At 33.8% G+C, this 17,095-nt stretch overlaps 1 protein-coding gene across 4 annotated transcripts in view; it reads right to left on the reverse strand.

Moving 5' to 3' along the window:
• Window positions 1-701: 701 nt before the first annotated feature.
• LOC133528972 (TWiK family of potassium channels protein 9-like) overlaps window positions 702-17,095 on the reverse strand; it is a 485,578-nt gene continuing 469,184 nt past the window's right edge. For all 4 annotated transcript variants that reach the window (XM_061866512.1, XM_061866513.1, XM_061866514.1 and 1 more), the window contains 2 exons: window positions 4,801-5,584; window positions 702-2,390 (listed from right to left, as the gene is read on the reverse strand). In XM_061866512.1, coding sequence (XP_061722496.1) covers window positions 1,585-2,390; window positions 4,801-5,530 — 1,536 coding nt within the window. In that variant the 5' untranslated portion in view covers window positions 5,531-5,584 and the 3' untranslated portion in view covers window positions 702-1,584. The remainder of the gene's footprint in view (window positions 2,391-4,800; window positions 5,585-17,095) is intronic.

Genomic DNA, 17,095 nt, shown 5'->3' on the forward strand with positions numbered 1-17,095 from the left:
GCAGACTTGTCGTGGTCTAATTTTATCTAACATATATTGAGCTATAAGAAAAAAAATATGTGTATGTGTTTTATTGCCTCACAGTGTGTGTTGTAATATGCTGTTTTTTTTCAAATTGCCACAATTTTCTAGTATCTACTTTCATTAGCCCGACAACTCACTGTATGGGGCTAAAATTAATATATCGTCTTTAATGTATCGTTTCGTAGCTTTGAGTTCCTTTCCTTCTACTTTTAATAACTTGAATTGCCCTTTCTGATAAGCAAAATATAAGACAAGACTCATTATTACTTCAGTCATCACATAAGAAAAAAAATACTAAATTTATTTACTATCTAGGTGTAACTTTAAGACCCTAGCCTGTTAATCACAGGACTGACTTTTTGATTAATACAAAATGTGCACTCAAAATTTTAATGCGGCATTATGCCGAAGCTCTCGAAGCCGTCACACAAAGGTTGTGTTAGGGGAGATGCGTCTGAATAGCGTTGGTTTGACGTCAGACAAATGGAAATGCCATTCATCAACTTTCTTTACATAGATAGAAGCCTCGTCAGTCATTTCCGTTGAATTTTTGGAACCGTGTACGTTTTTCCTTGAATAATAAAGCAGGAAATTAAACAAAATGAAATGGAAGAAATTGAAATATTTATTGAGACTTCAAAATATTCAATAAACCTTAAACCATACTATTTTTCGTGAGGGTTACTTTAGGATTAAGGTAAAGTAGGGCATTTGTATTGAGCACTGGAAACGCCTTGTGGTATAATTCTTCGTCTCACCTTTTATTTGCTCTGTATAACTTTTTTATTTACCACGATGTCCACGATGTACTCTTTGGACACATCATCACTTTTTAGGTGTAGAAATACATACGTCTGTTTTGATATATAACTGAAAGATTAAAATACACCATGCAATGAATATAACACGTGTGTTTAATTTTTTTTATTAAATCATTGTTTTTACAAAGAATTATTCACATGAAAATTGATACAGATATAGTTTGATATTGTAATATATTTGACAAGGGTTTAGAGATAAAAGATGTTACACATCGTTTAACTACAATCATTAATTACAATATGTACACTATTTACATCTTATACCTAACTTATTATTTATTTAGCTTAATAACCAAAAAATTAAAACTTGCTATTGACAATTTAATATCTTTACACTTTATTTACACATCGAGATAATTGATAATAACGTAACAACTAAAGTAGCCATCTATTAAAAGTTTTAAATCAATAATATAAATATTAATTAGATGAGAAAATAATACCTACTTCTTCACGATTATGCATCATTCACATGATCCAGCATTTCTGGTAGTACATTGTAAGCTACCATATTACCAAAACCACCTTTAGGTTCTTTTTTAGTGACAATAGCTATGATTTCCTCTTCAGGAGGTGGTGGCGGTAAGTCCACATTATTATCCATAGCTGCAGCCGCTGGTATATCATCTACACTAAGAACTACTTCCCTATTGTCGATTTCAATTCTATTACGTTCTACTACAGAATTATCTTCCATTATACTATACAAATTCTCGGACTTCCCCTTGCTATACATATGTCAGGAGCTCATGTAAAACGGATCATTTATATTAACTTCATCATTAACTGTATTGCTTTTCTGAGACCACTGTTTTTGCTGATGCTTTATCCTGTATATAATTTCATCATGTATAACACCGAAACACATTGCAGTCAAAGCAAGACCGGTTAAAGTATAAGCCGAGCAGAACCATAACGTAGTAGTGTTTATTGTATAGTATCTAACACCATGGATTGTGGTATAGTTCATACCAGGAAAAATATTTCCAAAACCAATTGTACTCAAAGCCATAAAACAGAAATAAAATCCGTCAACGATCCCCATATGGTCTAACTTGAAAAGTACTATAGCCCCAATAGATATATAAATGAAAATCGCCGTTAGACATAATAATACTGGTGCTAGAATACTTAAACCATGCATAGACAGTTTAGAATCAGTGTCAGGCCAACTGATGACATCATCTTTGGCTGTACTAGTGGTAGGTCTTTCTGATACAGAAGAATCCTTTTGACTATCAGCTTTTAGGACGTAGCATTCTTCTGTAGGAGTTTTGCTCGTGTTTTGACTGTTGAGTTCCTCTTGCTGTCTTTTCAGTTTCATTCTTCTTTCCTTTTCAGCCATTCTTCTTTCATCGTAACAGCAGTAACCGCAGTTAGAGCAAAGACAGCAGCAAAGTGCTCTACTGAAGACGCTTCTGGCCATTTTTGACAGCAATGATCCCACATTGGACAGGTAAACAAGTGTGAGGGGTATGCCGATTAACGCATATATTACGGTGACGCCCTTGCCCAGTATAGTCCGTGGAGCGATGTTGCCGTATCCTGTAATAAAAAAAGCAAAAAAACCTTAATTTTGATTTAATATTATTAGGTTGCGAACAACACGTTGTTGTATTATTTCCTTTAAAACCCATTGTTACTAAATTTTCTCTCCACCTGCGTGGCCCTTGTTTTATCATAGCGTCACAAACGCAATTTCTTAATATAAAGCCTGACAAGATTATATTTGGCCTTCACCATGTTGCGGATCTTCAGTGGTAAAGTGAGACTTTAGTTATTGAGCAATTAAGGGTTTACTTTACATTGGATATTTCATACCGTTAGTCTTCACAACTTTATTTTAGCTTGAACCCTAAATGGATCAAAAATTAAAGTTTGTGACTGTACTCATTTATTTTACTGACACAGAGTACAGATGTGGAAATTCATCGAGCCATCGAATGACACCGATGTAAATATGAAGAAATTATTTCGCAATTAATGCAACGAAATATATGCGAAAAACCCAAAGATGCTTAAAATATTTACATCAAAAAAGGACAAAGGATTGCCTAGCATTCCAATAAACAATGCCATGAAATTGGTTGTTAGCATGACCGGTTTTGAGAACATTATTGCCAGTATTGCCTCATTTAAGCTGTTTGTCATAGTGACCATTGTAGCTCTTCTGGATGGATTTAAGAAGCGGAGCCATACACATGTATAAACACATACTTAAGAGGAATTCCTAGTTACTATTTTTCCATACAAACGCTCTCGAGTGTTTCCTCCCTGGATTTCTAACCTAGAGTAATGATTTTTTTCATATAAGATCAAAATCTGTGCCGCCACTATGTTTTGCTTTTTTGGATTATTTTATTTTGAAGAAACTTACAGCGCCTCGAAAATCGCAATAACGGCTCCATTGAATTGGCTGCAAAAAAGGCGCAGTATACAAATATGACAGCAAATATCCAAAAAATCTAAACATAACGGCATAGATTATTTCTCCCTCTTGCAGTTTACAAAATTTCGTAATGCTTGGTTGCGTTTTGGACGAGGAAACAGTCGAGTGCGACGCCTCGATTTTTGAGTTATTTGATTTTTAGGAAATTTTAGTCCGAGCTGCAGTTGTCCGTATCACACGCACGCACTCCCGCCCAATGCAGCGCGACAGAAACATAGCTTCAAAAAATCGAGATTCGAAAAGTTGCTCAGCTAGGTATTGCTCTTAAAGTGGGTGATTTATCTATACCCATGCTTACGGATTTCTTAATTACAAAATAATAAAAGTAAGCAGGCACAGTTGTTCTAATTATCGTTTCACCAAAACATCTGAGTTTCTAAAGTCAGATGCACAAACAAAAATTTTAATCAACATCAATAAATTGGAATCTAATAACAGCAGAACATCGATAGCACAAATTTCAAGTGAAATGTCAAAAAGTTTGTGTTCAGTTTTAGTCTTATAGGTTATCAACTTTAAGAGGTTCTTGTAGAATTTTGTTCAACTTGAAGAGATTTCGAGTTACAGAGTTCAAGCAAATTCGTCGTATTAGGTAATTTCACTGACACACACATTAAATTAATGTTATTTTAATGTAATGTTATATGAATTTATTTTCTGAATGAAATTATTGAATTGAATTGAATTGAATGAAATACCTTCGAAATATACAGGTACCTACTATAACAATATGTTTATTGTTGCGAGAGACATCAAATTTTATTTTCGATTTATGAGAGCTGGATAACCGTGAAAAGCATCGTTTGTTATTTCGTTTTAATGTGGTTATATATTTCAAGTTTTGGAGGTTTTGGGCTTTCGAGGGAAGGAAACAGCATATGTTTTCGTGGTAACGAGGATTTCGCCTTATTAATCGAGTTATCGAAGTTCCACTATATAATACATTTTAAACAGCCATGCATACACTGGCATAATTATGTATGTGCCATCCATGGCATGCCACTAAACACACACACACACACTACACACACTATTGTAAATACTTATGTTGGATATTTGGTATCCTTTACGTCCAGTTTACACATTGATTAGTGCGAGTACTCGCACTTGACACTAATCAATGTGGAAATCGGTCCTAACTCAAAACAGGCAATGCCGCATAGGCTGAATTCAAAATCGAAATCAAATATTATGGCTCACTAAATGGAATTTAGAATGGTCTAGTAGAAGTACCAGTGTAGCCAATTGAGATCCAGTTGCAGGCTTATAAGAAAAAGATAAAATTTAGGCGAACTTTAGAAATTAAGTACGTTACTGTTTAATGTACAAGTATGTATCACTAATTTTATATTACTTGTTTTGAGTCATCTTGTAATTTACAAAGTGGTATGTTATATAATACTATTTCCTGAAAATCACCTCCTTAAACAAACAAACAAACAAACTAAACACAAAATTGGGCGAATCATGGAAGGCAAATATAAATTGAGTAGTTTGAGTACTTACCAATGGTCGTTAATACAGTAAGAGAGTAGAAAAACGCCAATGCCAGATTCCATTCGTGTTCTTCATAATGATTAGCTAGCTCGCTACCACCAAACTCCCCCAACGCCATCTCTCTGTAACTGACGCCATATTGAGACGCCATTTCTGTTGTGACCCGCTGCACCAATTCGTTTTGAAACTTTAAAATCTCTTGTGCTGCTAATCGTGTCCAATTCTCTCTATACAAAATATTAAGAGACACAGTTATTTCCCAAATGTTCTCAACGGCTCTGCTTCTTGCTTCCCAAAAATAATTAGCAGACACCGTCAAATTACTATAATTATTTTCCTCGTTAGAATCCTTCTTTTCCGTATCATTATTTTCTTTGTGACTTAATTTTTGTCTATCTGGCAATATTCGAGGTCTGGCCGGCATTTCTGCCCCACCCTCAATAGCTAAGAATATGAATGAACCCAAAAATATGTATGCTAATAGTACTGCAAATATCACAAAATTTGTAAGTGATCCTATTAAGAATTGTTTTCTTCTGTACTTAGTGGTTTTAAAACAAAAACAGCAAATAACTTTTTGGCGGGAACTTTGTGCTCTCTTCTTGCTATTAGATACCATCGAGTCGGCATCTTGGCATCTGTCCAAAGGGATACCTCCATTTAGTGAAGGCTTGGCTAAAGTATACTGTTCAAACCGGTTGATTGCTTCTTTATCCAGTACTATATGATCTATATCCATGTTGGCGTTATCTTTTACCTTCGCTTAGTGACGTCATTATTCAGCCCGTTATATCTGAAACAATGAAAAATCGTTTGTTAGTATGACAATATTTTTTCCCTAACACCTTCCTAAGTGGAGAGTCATTTTTCAAAGTGCTTTTAGGTGTAGGTAACGGAATTAGATGACGAATGACTCCCTTTACCTAGTATGATTAATGACATGAAATGTCTTGCATGGAATGCATTATTCAATTCTGTTCCAGCAAATATTTTCATTATGTTTTCTATAAACCAGGGCCCAGTAGTTTCTGCGAAATAAAATTGTATTGTTGTATAATATAAATATATTCTTCAAAGCCCAAGAAAATATATTTCTCGTGCACATCGTCAAACATTTTACTCCAAGAAGATTTTACGAATAACGTATCAATATAAAACATTCACATATTATTTTGCATAATACCTACTTATTTACTTCTGTGATTTTATACGTTCTGAATATTTCAATTTTTACGATTATATTTTAATGGTATTCATAGATCAGTACCCCTAGTGTAAATTTAATCGACATCATAACGTGACGATTATTGCGTTACGACGCTTGCGTTAAGTCTCATTTTGTATAGGATTTTGAGTTTCCAAAACGTCCCGCTTGGCGCGCTCTTTCTAAATCACGTACAAAATGAGACTAAACGCAAACGCGTTCGTCACGTTATGATGTCGATTAAATTTACACTAGGGGTACAGAAATAGTCGCAGTGATACAGACGTTACATAGCTCCCTAACAAACGGTTTTTTCATATTATTTAGTTTACCGGGTAAAATTTAATTAAAACCAAAAATCTTCATGTTTAATCGAGTATAATTAAGAGATGAACACCAAATTAATTATTATTACCTACACCTATTTTATTTTTTTCTACTTCTAAGTTTTTGTTTATGTAACATTTGCACAAAATCTACAAGGACAACATACTATTCATATCATTTTAATTTATTTGTATTTTTCCATATGACTTTTAGTAGGACGGTAAAAGTAATTTTAATTATGGTAACATGTTTGGAATTGAAATGATTATATACATAAATAATCAATTTGAATCTGCTCAGACAGAGAATATGTATTTTGGAATAATAAGGCTTTGGCTCCGTAGGTATATTTATTTATACAGCTGAATTAGATAAAAAATCTACAAGTTTTAATAGGTTGTTCCAATGAATTCGTAGATGAAAGTCATTCGGACTTAAAGATCATTCTTTACTGAAGGTTCCTACTCGTCATTTCATAGTTCAAAAATAGCCGCATTACCATTGTTTTCCAGAGCTCATAATATAGTAAGGAATTTCATCACCCAAATATTAAAACTTATACCCGAATCACGCATGTTCCAATGGCTTTTTGCGTCCTTACTCATGCTTGACACATATCAATATTTGAGGTTATGAATAAATACATGTGAATACAATTGGGAATTATGTATAAAATGTATTAGGAATCGGCTTATGTTTTGTAACATTGGGAATATTTCGTTATCATTATGGAGGTTAAAGGTAAGTCCTTTTGTGGATAATAATTTAACACGGAATTAAAAAATAATTCTTTTTTTTTATACTACGTCAGTAGCAAACGAGCATACGGCCCGCCTGATGGTAAGCAGTATCCGTAGCCTATGTACGCCTGCAACTCCAGAGGAGTTACATGCGCGTAATTCGGCTATATTGTCCATTACATCTGTAATAATATCTCATTTTCAGATTATAAGTATAGCTTAAGTTAAATTAGATCCAACAGTACAACAGTTAAAAAACTTAATGTTGAACTATAACTGCATTCTTCACATTAAAGATCCTACACGTGGAAAATCATGCATTGATCATATCATCAGCAACATGAAAAATGCACTAGGAAATGTTCACAACCTCCACCTGTCTGATCATGAAACGTGCCAAACACTACAATTTGAAATTATAGATGAAATAAAGCCTCAAGCGCAATACTGGTATATTAAGAGGAAATCATACAGCCAAGAAAATGTGTGCAAATTTTTAAATTATATATCTTCTCTTACATGGCATGAATGTATTAGCGAACCTAATAGTGATGTAGCTTTTAGTATGTTTCATGACAAATTCTGTCTCATATATAATCTTTGTTTCCCAGAGCAAAGAATAAAAGTGACATCAAACACTAGCAGACCCAAATGGATTACTAAGGGCATAAAAAAGTCATGTCAAAATAAGAGATACCTAAGGTTTCTGTATTACAAAAACAGAACTCAGGCACAAAAAAACATCTACAAGAAATACAGCTCTGTACTAAAGTCATGTATTAGTCAGTCACAGAAGAATATAAACCATAAATTCATATTAAACTCAAAGAACAAAAGTCGAGCTACATGGACCGTTATTAAGGAAAAAACTGATGTAACAAATCTTTTTGAAGGCATAGAATCATTAACCTTCAAGGGCCAACACGTCCGCGATCCTTCTGAAATAGCCAACATATTCAACGATCATTTCATTAATAATCCAAAAAAAATTTGTGACTGGAAGTTAATACTCAAGGATGTAGACTTTGCTAATCATAGTATGTTTGCCTCGCCTTGTACTATTAGCGAAATTATAAAATACATAGAGTCTTTAAATAATACAAAAGCGGTAGGCTTTGATGGCGTTTCGACTCATATGGTTAAATTGTGTTCAAGAGCCATAGCACCAATTCTAACTCATTTAGTAAACGAGTCTTTTAGCCAGGGGAGGTTTCCCTCAAGGCTTAAAACTTCTGTAGTAAAACCGCTCTTTAAGAAAGACGATAAAGAAGCCGTAGGTAACTACCGTCCTATTACGCTCATATCTGTGTTTGCAAAAGTTTATGAAAAAGCTATGCACCATAGAATGTCTCAATTTTTAGAAAAACACAAAATAATTGCTAACGAACAAAATGGGTTCCAAAAGGGAAAGTCAATCACACATGCCTGTTACTCACTTGTTGAATCCATTACTCAAAGGATTGACCAAAGAACTCCCGTTACAGGAGTATTCTTTGATATGAGTAAAGCGTTCGATTTTGTTAATCATGACATATTACTAGCAAAATGCGAAAGGTACGGTTTTAGAGGAGTATCGTTAGCATGGCTTCAAAGTTACCTTCATGACAGAAAACAGTGCGTCGAAATAAATAGGTTAGATGACAAAAATGATGTAATAACATATCGTTCTATAAAAAAAGGCAACGGCACAGGAGTACCTCAGGGCAGTGTTTTAGGTCCGCTTTTATTTATTCTTTATATTAATGACTTACCAAAAACTAGTAGTTATAAGATAGTTTTATACGCTGATGACATTTCTATACTGATACCAGGTGATAATCTCGATAAAAATATGCATATGACTAGTATTAATATGACTATTAACTCTATATGTAATTGGTTAGAATTAAATAACTTTACGATTAATATAAGTAAAACAAAACATATACAGTTCTGTAACACTAGAGCTAATACATCAAATATGGACATTACTTGTAGAGGACATACGCTAGAAGAAGATACTGAAACACGGTTTCTTGGATTAGTTTTAGATCGCCATTGTAGCTGGAAATCGCATATAGACAACTTGTGTATTAGATTAGAAAAATTTTCCTATGCTCTGAAACGATTACAACGCTTAACTGGCGAAAAAACCGCTATTATTGCATATCACGGCCATGTTGCTTCATTGCTTAGATTCGGACTAATTATTTGGGGAAACTCAACAGACAAAAAAAGGGTGTTTATTAGCCAGAAAAAATGTATCAGAGCTATTTGTGGGAAAGGACCTTTACAATCTTGTAGACCTCTATTTAAAAAACTTAAATTGCTGACCTTAACTAGTATGTATGTTTTAGAAGTCGGCATTTTTGTTAAGTCTAACCCTAACTTATTTACAAAACTCGTTGCAAATCCAAGGTTACGCTCCAGAGATCCTACAAAATTGATAGGACCAATGTGTAAAAGTGCATTATTTAAAAATAACTGTCGCATAATGTCAATTAAAGTATTCAATAATTTACCATTAGATATTAAGGAAATTTCTGACATAAAAAGATTCAAACGGACATTGTATAACTGGCTATTAAACAATAATTTTTACAATATTAAAGAATATTTTGACTTCCACACTAGCTAATGACATTTTCATTTTCTTTATTATTATTTTATCATTTTATTTGTTATCACTGTTAACTGATAAAAAAAAAGCATTAAATGTAAATAGATTTTTAAGATGTAATTGTACATATTTTGCATGCTATAATACGGCTAAATGTGTGATACTTATAATTATAATAAGACCTGTATTGTTAACCACATTTAATGCAAATAAAGAATTTACTTTACTTTTACTTTAATTTTATGTAGTAAATAACTGAAAACCCAATACGGACAAAAAAATTAAAGCCAGATTTGTGTACGAACCATACCATACATAATGATTTTTAATCGGTCTGGAACTGGAATTCTTGAAACGAGGGGACTGAGTTTTTTTTTACATTTGACCGTTAGAATAAGATTTTAGGTTACGTCTAACTTTTGATATTAAATGAAATGTTATAAAACCCATCTTAGACACGATCAGATGTAATATAGTTGATATTGCAGGCATATCTCTCTAGACATTCAATTATGCGGAAACAGGAGCTATAACTTCAGCAATTTTGCCGCTATTATGGCTTTGCCCGTGTTACCTGTCTATATAGCTACCCAAAGGCTCTGAACATTACATAGATACTTGAGTTTGAGTAAATGATGACTTGGGTGATCTGCCGGACTAGCTTCAACCCTCATCTGGCTTTTGAATTCCTATCAATGCGTTTATTAAGTATACACAAACTGAGTTCTATTTTTTATTAAAAAATAAAGCTTCGTTTTTAAAAATACTTTAAAATTTTAAAAATTTACATAACATATGTACATTGGCTTATTAATTGACTATAGGTTCAATTGGAAACCGCATACTGAATACGTATGCAATAAACTAAGATCTGTCATAGGAAGGCTAACAATTTTAAGACATAAGATACCATACAACACCCTACGAATGTTATAACTCTCTCTGGCTGAATCGGTAATACGATATGGGCTGAATAGCTACGGAAGGTCATACAAAACTAATATTGCTAAAATATACAATCTACAGAAAACACTGTTGAAAACCATTGGGCCCAAAAACATACAAATAAATAATAGTAATGGCTATCCCCACCTTTTTCAATTTTGTAATGTGCTTCCCGTACAAAACTTCGTCAAGTTAACAATGCTTAAAGAAGATTGCAAGGATGTATCCGATCTAAAGGAATACCATCGTAACAATAGGCTAAGAGGTTTACCTAACTCACATCGATTTATATTACCAACAGTAAAAAATGTGTACGGTATGAGAACCAACTATTACTTGCTTCCAAAAACACTAAACAGCCTTCCGAAACATTTACAAGATTTATACCTAACCAATCCTGAATCAACTAAAGATATAAAAAAATACTTGTTATCATCTAATAACCATGAACATATTTTATAAATGATAACATTAGAATAATATTAATGTAACATGTGTACAATATTATAACATAACTAAATTCTTAGTGCATTAGTCCGAACTCTGGCTGTAAACAAGCCATCTTTGGCTTAGCAGTTAAGAAATAAGAAACTCTGCGATTAATTTAATGTTTAGAACTTTAATAAATAAAAAAATAGCTACCCAAAGGCTCTGAACATTACATAGATACTTGATTTTGAGTAAATGATGACTTGGGTGATCTGCCGGATTAGCTTCAACCCTCATCTGGCTTTTGAATTCCTATCAATGCGTTTATTAAGTATACACAAACTGAGTTCTATTTTTTATGATAATATTTAAGCTTCGTTTTTAAAAATAATTTAAAATTTTAAAAAATTACATAGACAATAAGTATAAATATAAAATAAACAAACTGACAGGAGTCAATAAGTGTCAAAAGGTCAAATTATTTTAATTAAAATCAAATCAAATATCATTTATTTTCAAACAACTAAGGTCCATAGTCTACCTTACCTTATAGGTATGCTAGTAGATATAATATCCATAACCTTTTTTTTGTTGCGTCATCTGTTCCGATATTCATTAATTATTTGTGGCTTCTATCAGAGAAGGGTCCTTATGCATATGAAACATCAGGACCCTTTAGGAATGGAGCGCCACATTTTACGTTTAAAATTTAAAAATTTAAAAATGTGTTGCGTAAATATACTTAAGTTATGTTTACCTATTATAATGTTCATATACGCAATTATAACATGCTGCAATGTTCCGTTTCTACACTTTATTTTTATTCCTGAGATTTCTCCTACGGGAACATTTTTGATCATCGTTATTGAACTGTAGTCGATCAGTTTGAATTATTCATTTTATCTCACGGTGTGTTTTTATATGGATCCCTTCACTGCTACGAATAAGTAGAGTTGATGCTACTTAAGTCTTTGAGCTGAGCAAGTTCTGAACTTGAATAAAGTTGATATACGGAATTGAAGGTATGAATTAAATTGTCGCTTTAAAACTTGATTCAATATCTTTGCGTATTTACCTAATGTACTTTACGAGCGAATAAGAGCATAAACTCAATATGTTTTCGATTTTATTTCCAACTAACTTGTTTCCGTGACTTTGTCCGCAATATTAAACTACAATTGCAAAGATGTTAAACTGACTCCCACTCTTCTTAGTAGCTCACATATTTACTTAGGTCTATAATTTAAATTCAAATGTAAAGAAAATAATGCCGTGTTGCCAATATACTCGTATACTCCCTTGGCAATTTGGCGAGTAATTTTAATATTGATTTTTCCATTATATAATTTGCTTTTTGCCAAAGTCTCAGGTGACGAGATGCGGACCGGTGTTTCATCATTTATTAAGGACGGCCCGTCCAGCGTTTGAAGAGGGTCCGATGTTGCCTATTGACATGAGACGCTTAAACATTTGAACGATTCTCCCGTAACCAAATAGGTTGACTTTCGTATTAAAATGGTTTTGACTTGGACACCCATTGGATACTTATTTCTAATTTTAATTAAAAATAACACGCATATTTTAATGAGAGATCTGAAACACATATTCATGAGTATCTACCTACTTACATAATAAAAATATGTTTTCTTTTTTGAGTCTGGTTAACAGTCTTAATACAAAAAGTAGTATAATTCCTAACTTGGCGTATTTTTGCAGACTCAGTAACAGTGCACTAAAAGGTACTTAACACAGTGCGTGTAAAAGTGTAGACCACCCTCAGCACGAACTAAACCACAGATTTCAATACTTAGTAGAGATGCTCAGACGAGCATCTCTAGTAAGAAAGTACTCACAATAGCTGAATACTTTGCATTCGCATAGTATAACCATGTCACTTATCGAATCTTTTTATTTTTGGGCGTATTTTGTAAGAGTTTCCTCTATAAATCCATAATATTCGGCGGGATGTTCGGGCGGGATATTCCAGAGGGACGTCCCGAGGGAAACCAATAAATAAAAATCAAACTTTGAACTTAACTATTCTATGGAAGACAAAAGCTTGCGCGTTCTATATTGACGCCATCGCCATCTAGCGAACGATTTGCATACTTATGTCTGATGCTTGCCATGAAACTGTGAAACGCTAACGCTTGCGCGATCTAACTCGACAATAGCGCCATCTAGCGAGCGATTGGGTAAACTTTCCGTATTGGAAGTGGTGTTATGATACAGGGTTATATTTTTATTTTTTGTATCTTTTTATCAGTTTGTATATATGTGTTTGTCTCTGGTATTAAAGCTCCCAAAAAGAACTGATTTTAATGCAGTTTTTTTAAATATGTAGGATAACTTATCTGTCGATGCTTTGTGCTGTTTGGTGGTAGTGGTTTTCCCTTGGTAAAGAAGATGGTAACTTTAAATTGAGCGTAGAACAGTAAGATTCACGATGATTATCTACTATATCCTCATACCTCTTGAAGATAATTAACGTTAAAACGTAGATTAATTTGATTTAGACTAATTTGCTTAATGGGTCTAAATTATTTTCGTCACCTTGTTTCTGACTACTCTGTCACACTTATATTTTTGTCTTTTATTGATACAAAAAAATGGAGTGCTAATGGATGTTTTTCCAGCTGTAGATTATAATTCTCTTAAAAAAATTAAAATTTAAATGTTATCCTAGACAAAAAACAAGACAACGAAAATAATGTTGACCCTAAGTATTAGTGAATAATAGTGAACATAATTTTTCAAAAATTTAACAGTATCATAAGGAATTTGTCAAAAAGTATTACAGTATAATTGTACAATTGTGCTTAATGTATATTTTAGTTGATTGAAAAAAGCGCTGGTGGCCTAGCGGTAAGAGCGTGAGACTTGCAATCCGGAGGTCGCGGGTTCAAACCTCGGCTCGTACCAATGAGTTTTTCGGAACTTATGTACGATTTTTTTTTATTAGACTATTTGTGTGTTCTACTGCTGGGCAAAGGCCTCCCCTCTCGCTTTCCAGTCCTCCCTATGCTGAGCAAGATCTCGCCAATCCCACTGAAACGCATCCAAGTCGTCCCGCCATCTCTTTCTCCGTCTGCCTCTGCCACGACTACTCTGGGGATGCCAGCTAGTGGCTATTTTGGCCCATTTGTCATCATTCATCCGGCAGACATGTTCAGCCCAGTCCCACTTTAGCCTGGCGGTCTTCATCCCAACATCGACGACACGGGTTTTGTAGCGAAGCTCTGTGTTCCTCACCCTGTCAGATCTTCGGATACCCAGGATACTCCGCTCCATTGCTCTTTGGCAAACCTTAGTTAATGACCAGGTTTGGGCACCATAGGTGGGGATGGGTAAGATGCATATGTCGACGAGCTTGCGCTTCAGTGCAATTGGAAGTTTACCATTCATGAGTTCCTTCATAGACGTGAAGCTCCTCCATGTACGATATATCATTTAATATTACCAGTCGCTTTTCGGTGAAGGAAAATATCGTGAGGAAACCGGAATAATCCCAACAAGGCCTAGTTTACACTATGGGTTGGAAGGTCAGATGGCAGTCGCTTTCATAAAAACTAGTGCCTACGCCAAGTCTTGGGATTAGTTGTCAAACGGACCCCAGGCTCCCAAGAGCAGTGACAAAAAGCCGGGACAACGGGAGGAAGAAGAGTATATATTAGTTAATTGTTTAATTTTAATGTTCCATAGTTTTTATCTCGTTCCTAATAATTATTATACTTGGAAAATATATATTATAAATTTAATATGTATGTATTTGTGTGTATATATATATATATATATTCATATTGTATGTGTGGTTGTACTTAATAAATAAAATAAAATAAAAACACTAATTTTTACTTCCTTAACCTAGTAACCTACTAACGATTTCACAAACTTTACGCAACCTGCCTCTAATAGATTTTATTTGATTTATTTTTCATCTCCCCGCCGACCCACGTCCATAGCTCATAAATGCCGTATATCAACTTGAACGTATCAATTTACCCACAGACCGCTTATAAGGCATGAAAGTGAGGTAGCAAATGAAAAAAATATTTTTTTTATTCATAGCGCGTTACGTACTTTTGCCTCGTGCAAAAAATCGAACTTGGCGTACGTGTGCAGAAAGTGAATAAACAACAAAAAATCCAACTTACAAAGATTCTCTTTGAAAGTTTTGATTGCTGTGTTGGGGATTTTCGATTGCAATCTTTCATGTTGGGTTTGTTTTGTTCATTGCACTCTAAGTTTTATAAACTCGTAGTGTTTTGAGTAAAATAGTTAACGAACAACGAGGACGAACTTAAAAAAATACAGCACGTCAACCCTTTGTAGAAAACGTATCTGATAAGGGCTAGTTAACCCTTACACTTGCTTGATATAGTTAAGTACGTTAAGAAGAAGTTGAATTTAAGTTATACTGAAAAAAATTTATAGTCGTTAAATTTTTTACAAGTCAATTGAATGCATTAGTTGTTCTCCGAATTGATGCTTCGTATGCGAGTTAGGTACGTTACGTACGTTGTCTTTACTTAACTTAAAATATTGCATTTAGGCGTGGCTTTTTGCCTTTTTATGGTGCTCGTCGCGGCCGACGTTTTATGCAATATCTGAATGTATTTAAGTTTAATTCTTAATTATAAACATGCAATTTTTAATTATAAACGTACATAATATATGACGACGGCAATGGTCCCTCAAAGTGTTGCTGTTAGTACATACTTTATGTTCATATACGTAACGTAACCAAGCATTGAAATGATATTTAATTCACACACAGGGTAAGAATATTTTAAAATAAAACAGTTATTTTTGTTTACAATAACAAAAAAGCGGCCAAGTGCGAGTCGGACTCGCGCATGAAAGGTTCCGTACAATTTAAGACGTATTAAAAAAAACTACTTGCTAGATCTTGTTCAACATTTTACCACTTTGAACACACATTTTACCACTTTGGAACTGTCTCTCGCGCAAACTATATTCAGTTTAGAAAAAAATGATGTTAGGAACCTAAATATCATTTTTGAAGACCTATCCCTAGATACCCCACACGTATGGGTTTGATGAAAAAAAAATTTTTTTTTTTAATTTTTATGACGTATTAAAAAAAAACTACTTACTAGATCTCGTTCGAACCAATTTTCGGTGGAAGTTTGCATGGCAATGTATATCATATATTTTTTTTAGATTTTTCATTCTGTTATTTTAGAAGTTACGGGGGGGGAGACACACTTTTTACCACTTTGGAAGTGTCTCTCGCGCAAACTTTTCAGTTTAGAAAAAAATGATATTAGAAACCTCAATATCATTTTTAAAGACCTATCCATAGATACCCCACACGTATGGGTTTGATGAAAAAAGATTTTTTGAGTTTCAGTTCTAAGTATGGGGAACCCCCAAAATTTATTGTTTTTTTTTCTATTTTTGTGTAAACATCATAATGCGGTTCATAGAATACATCTACTTACCAAGTTTGAACAGTATAGCTTTTATAGTTTCGGAAAAAAGTGGCTGTGACAGAATCGGACAGACAGACGGACATGACGAATCTATAAGGGTTCCGTTTTTTGCCATTTGGCTACGGAACCCTAAAAAGAAACAAAAACAATAAAAACTAAACAATGGTACGCAACAGGTTTTCTTATTGTCGAGAATCGTTTTTTAAATTGTACAGTAATAAAATCGATACCTACCGTTCGAAAATACTTTCTAAAACCACGTTGTAGTAACAAAATTAAAACATACAGTTTACATCAATAAACATTTTCTGTGTAACTTGCTATATCTTAAAGCTTTTGGAACATCATCATCCTCATATTGGCAGTACGAAAATTATCCACTGCTGGACATTGGTTCAAGGATCTCCACAGACAGAAATTGTCAGATACCATCACCGTTCCATGCAATCTCAAGACCAAATCCTCAGTCCACCTAATTGGGGCCTTACTACATTTTCCAGTAGATACACAATAAGAACAACAACTAAGCAATATGAGCACATAATTATACACTTTTAATGACAGCGGGGGGTATTCATGCGGTCATTTCCTGGAGCATAGATTG

Source organism: Cydia pomonella, chromosome 20, assembly GCF_033807575.1.
Source record: "Cydia pomonella isolate Wapato2018A chromosome 20, ilCydPomo1, whole genome shotgun sequence".
Classification (NCBI taxonomy): Eukaryota; Metazoa; Arthropoda; class Insecta; order Lepidoptera; family Tortricidae; genus Cydia; species Cydia pomonella.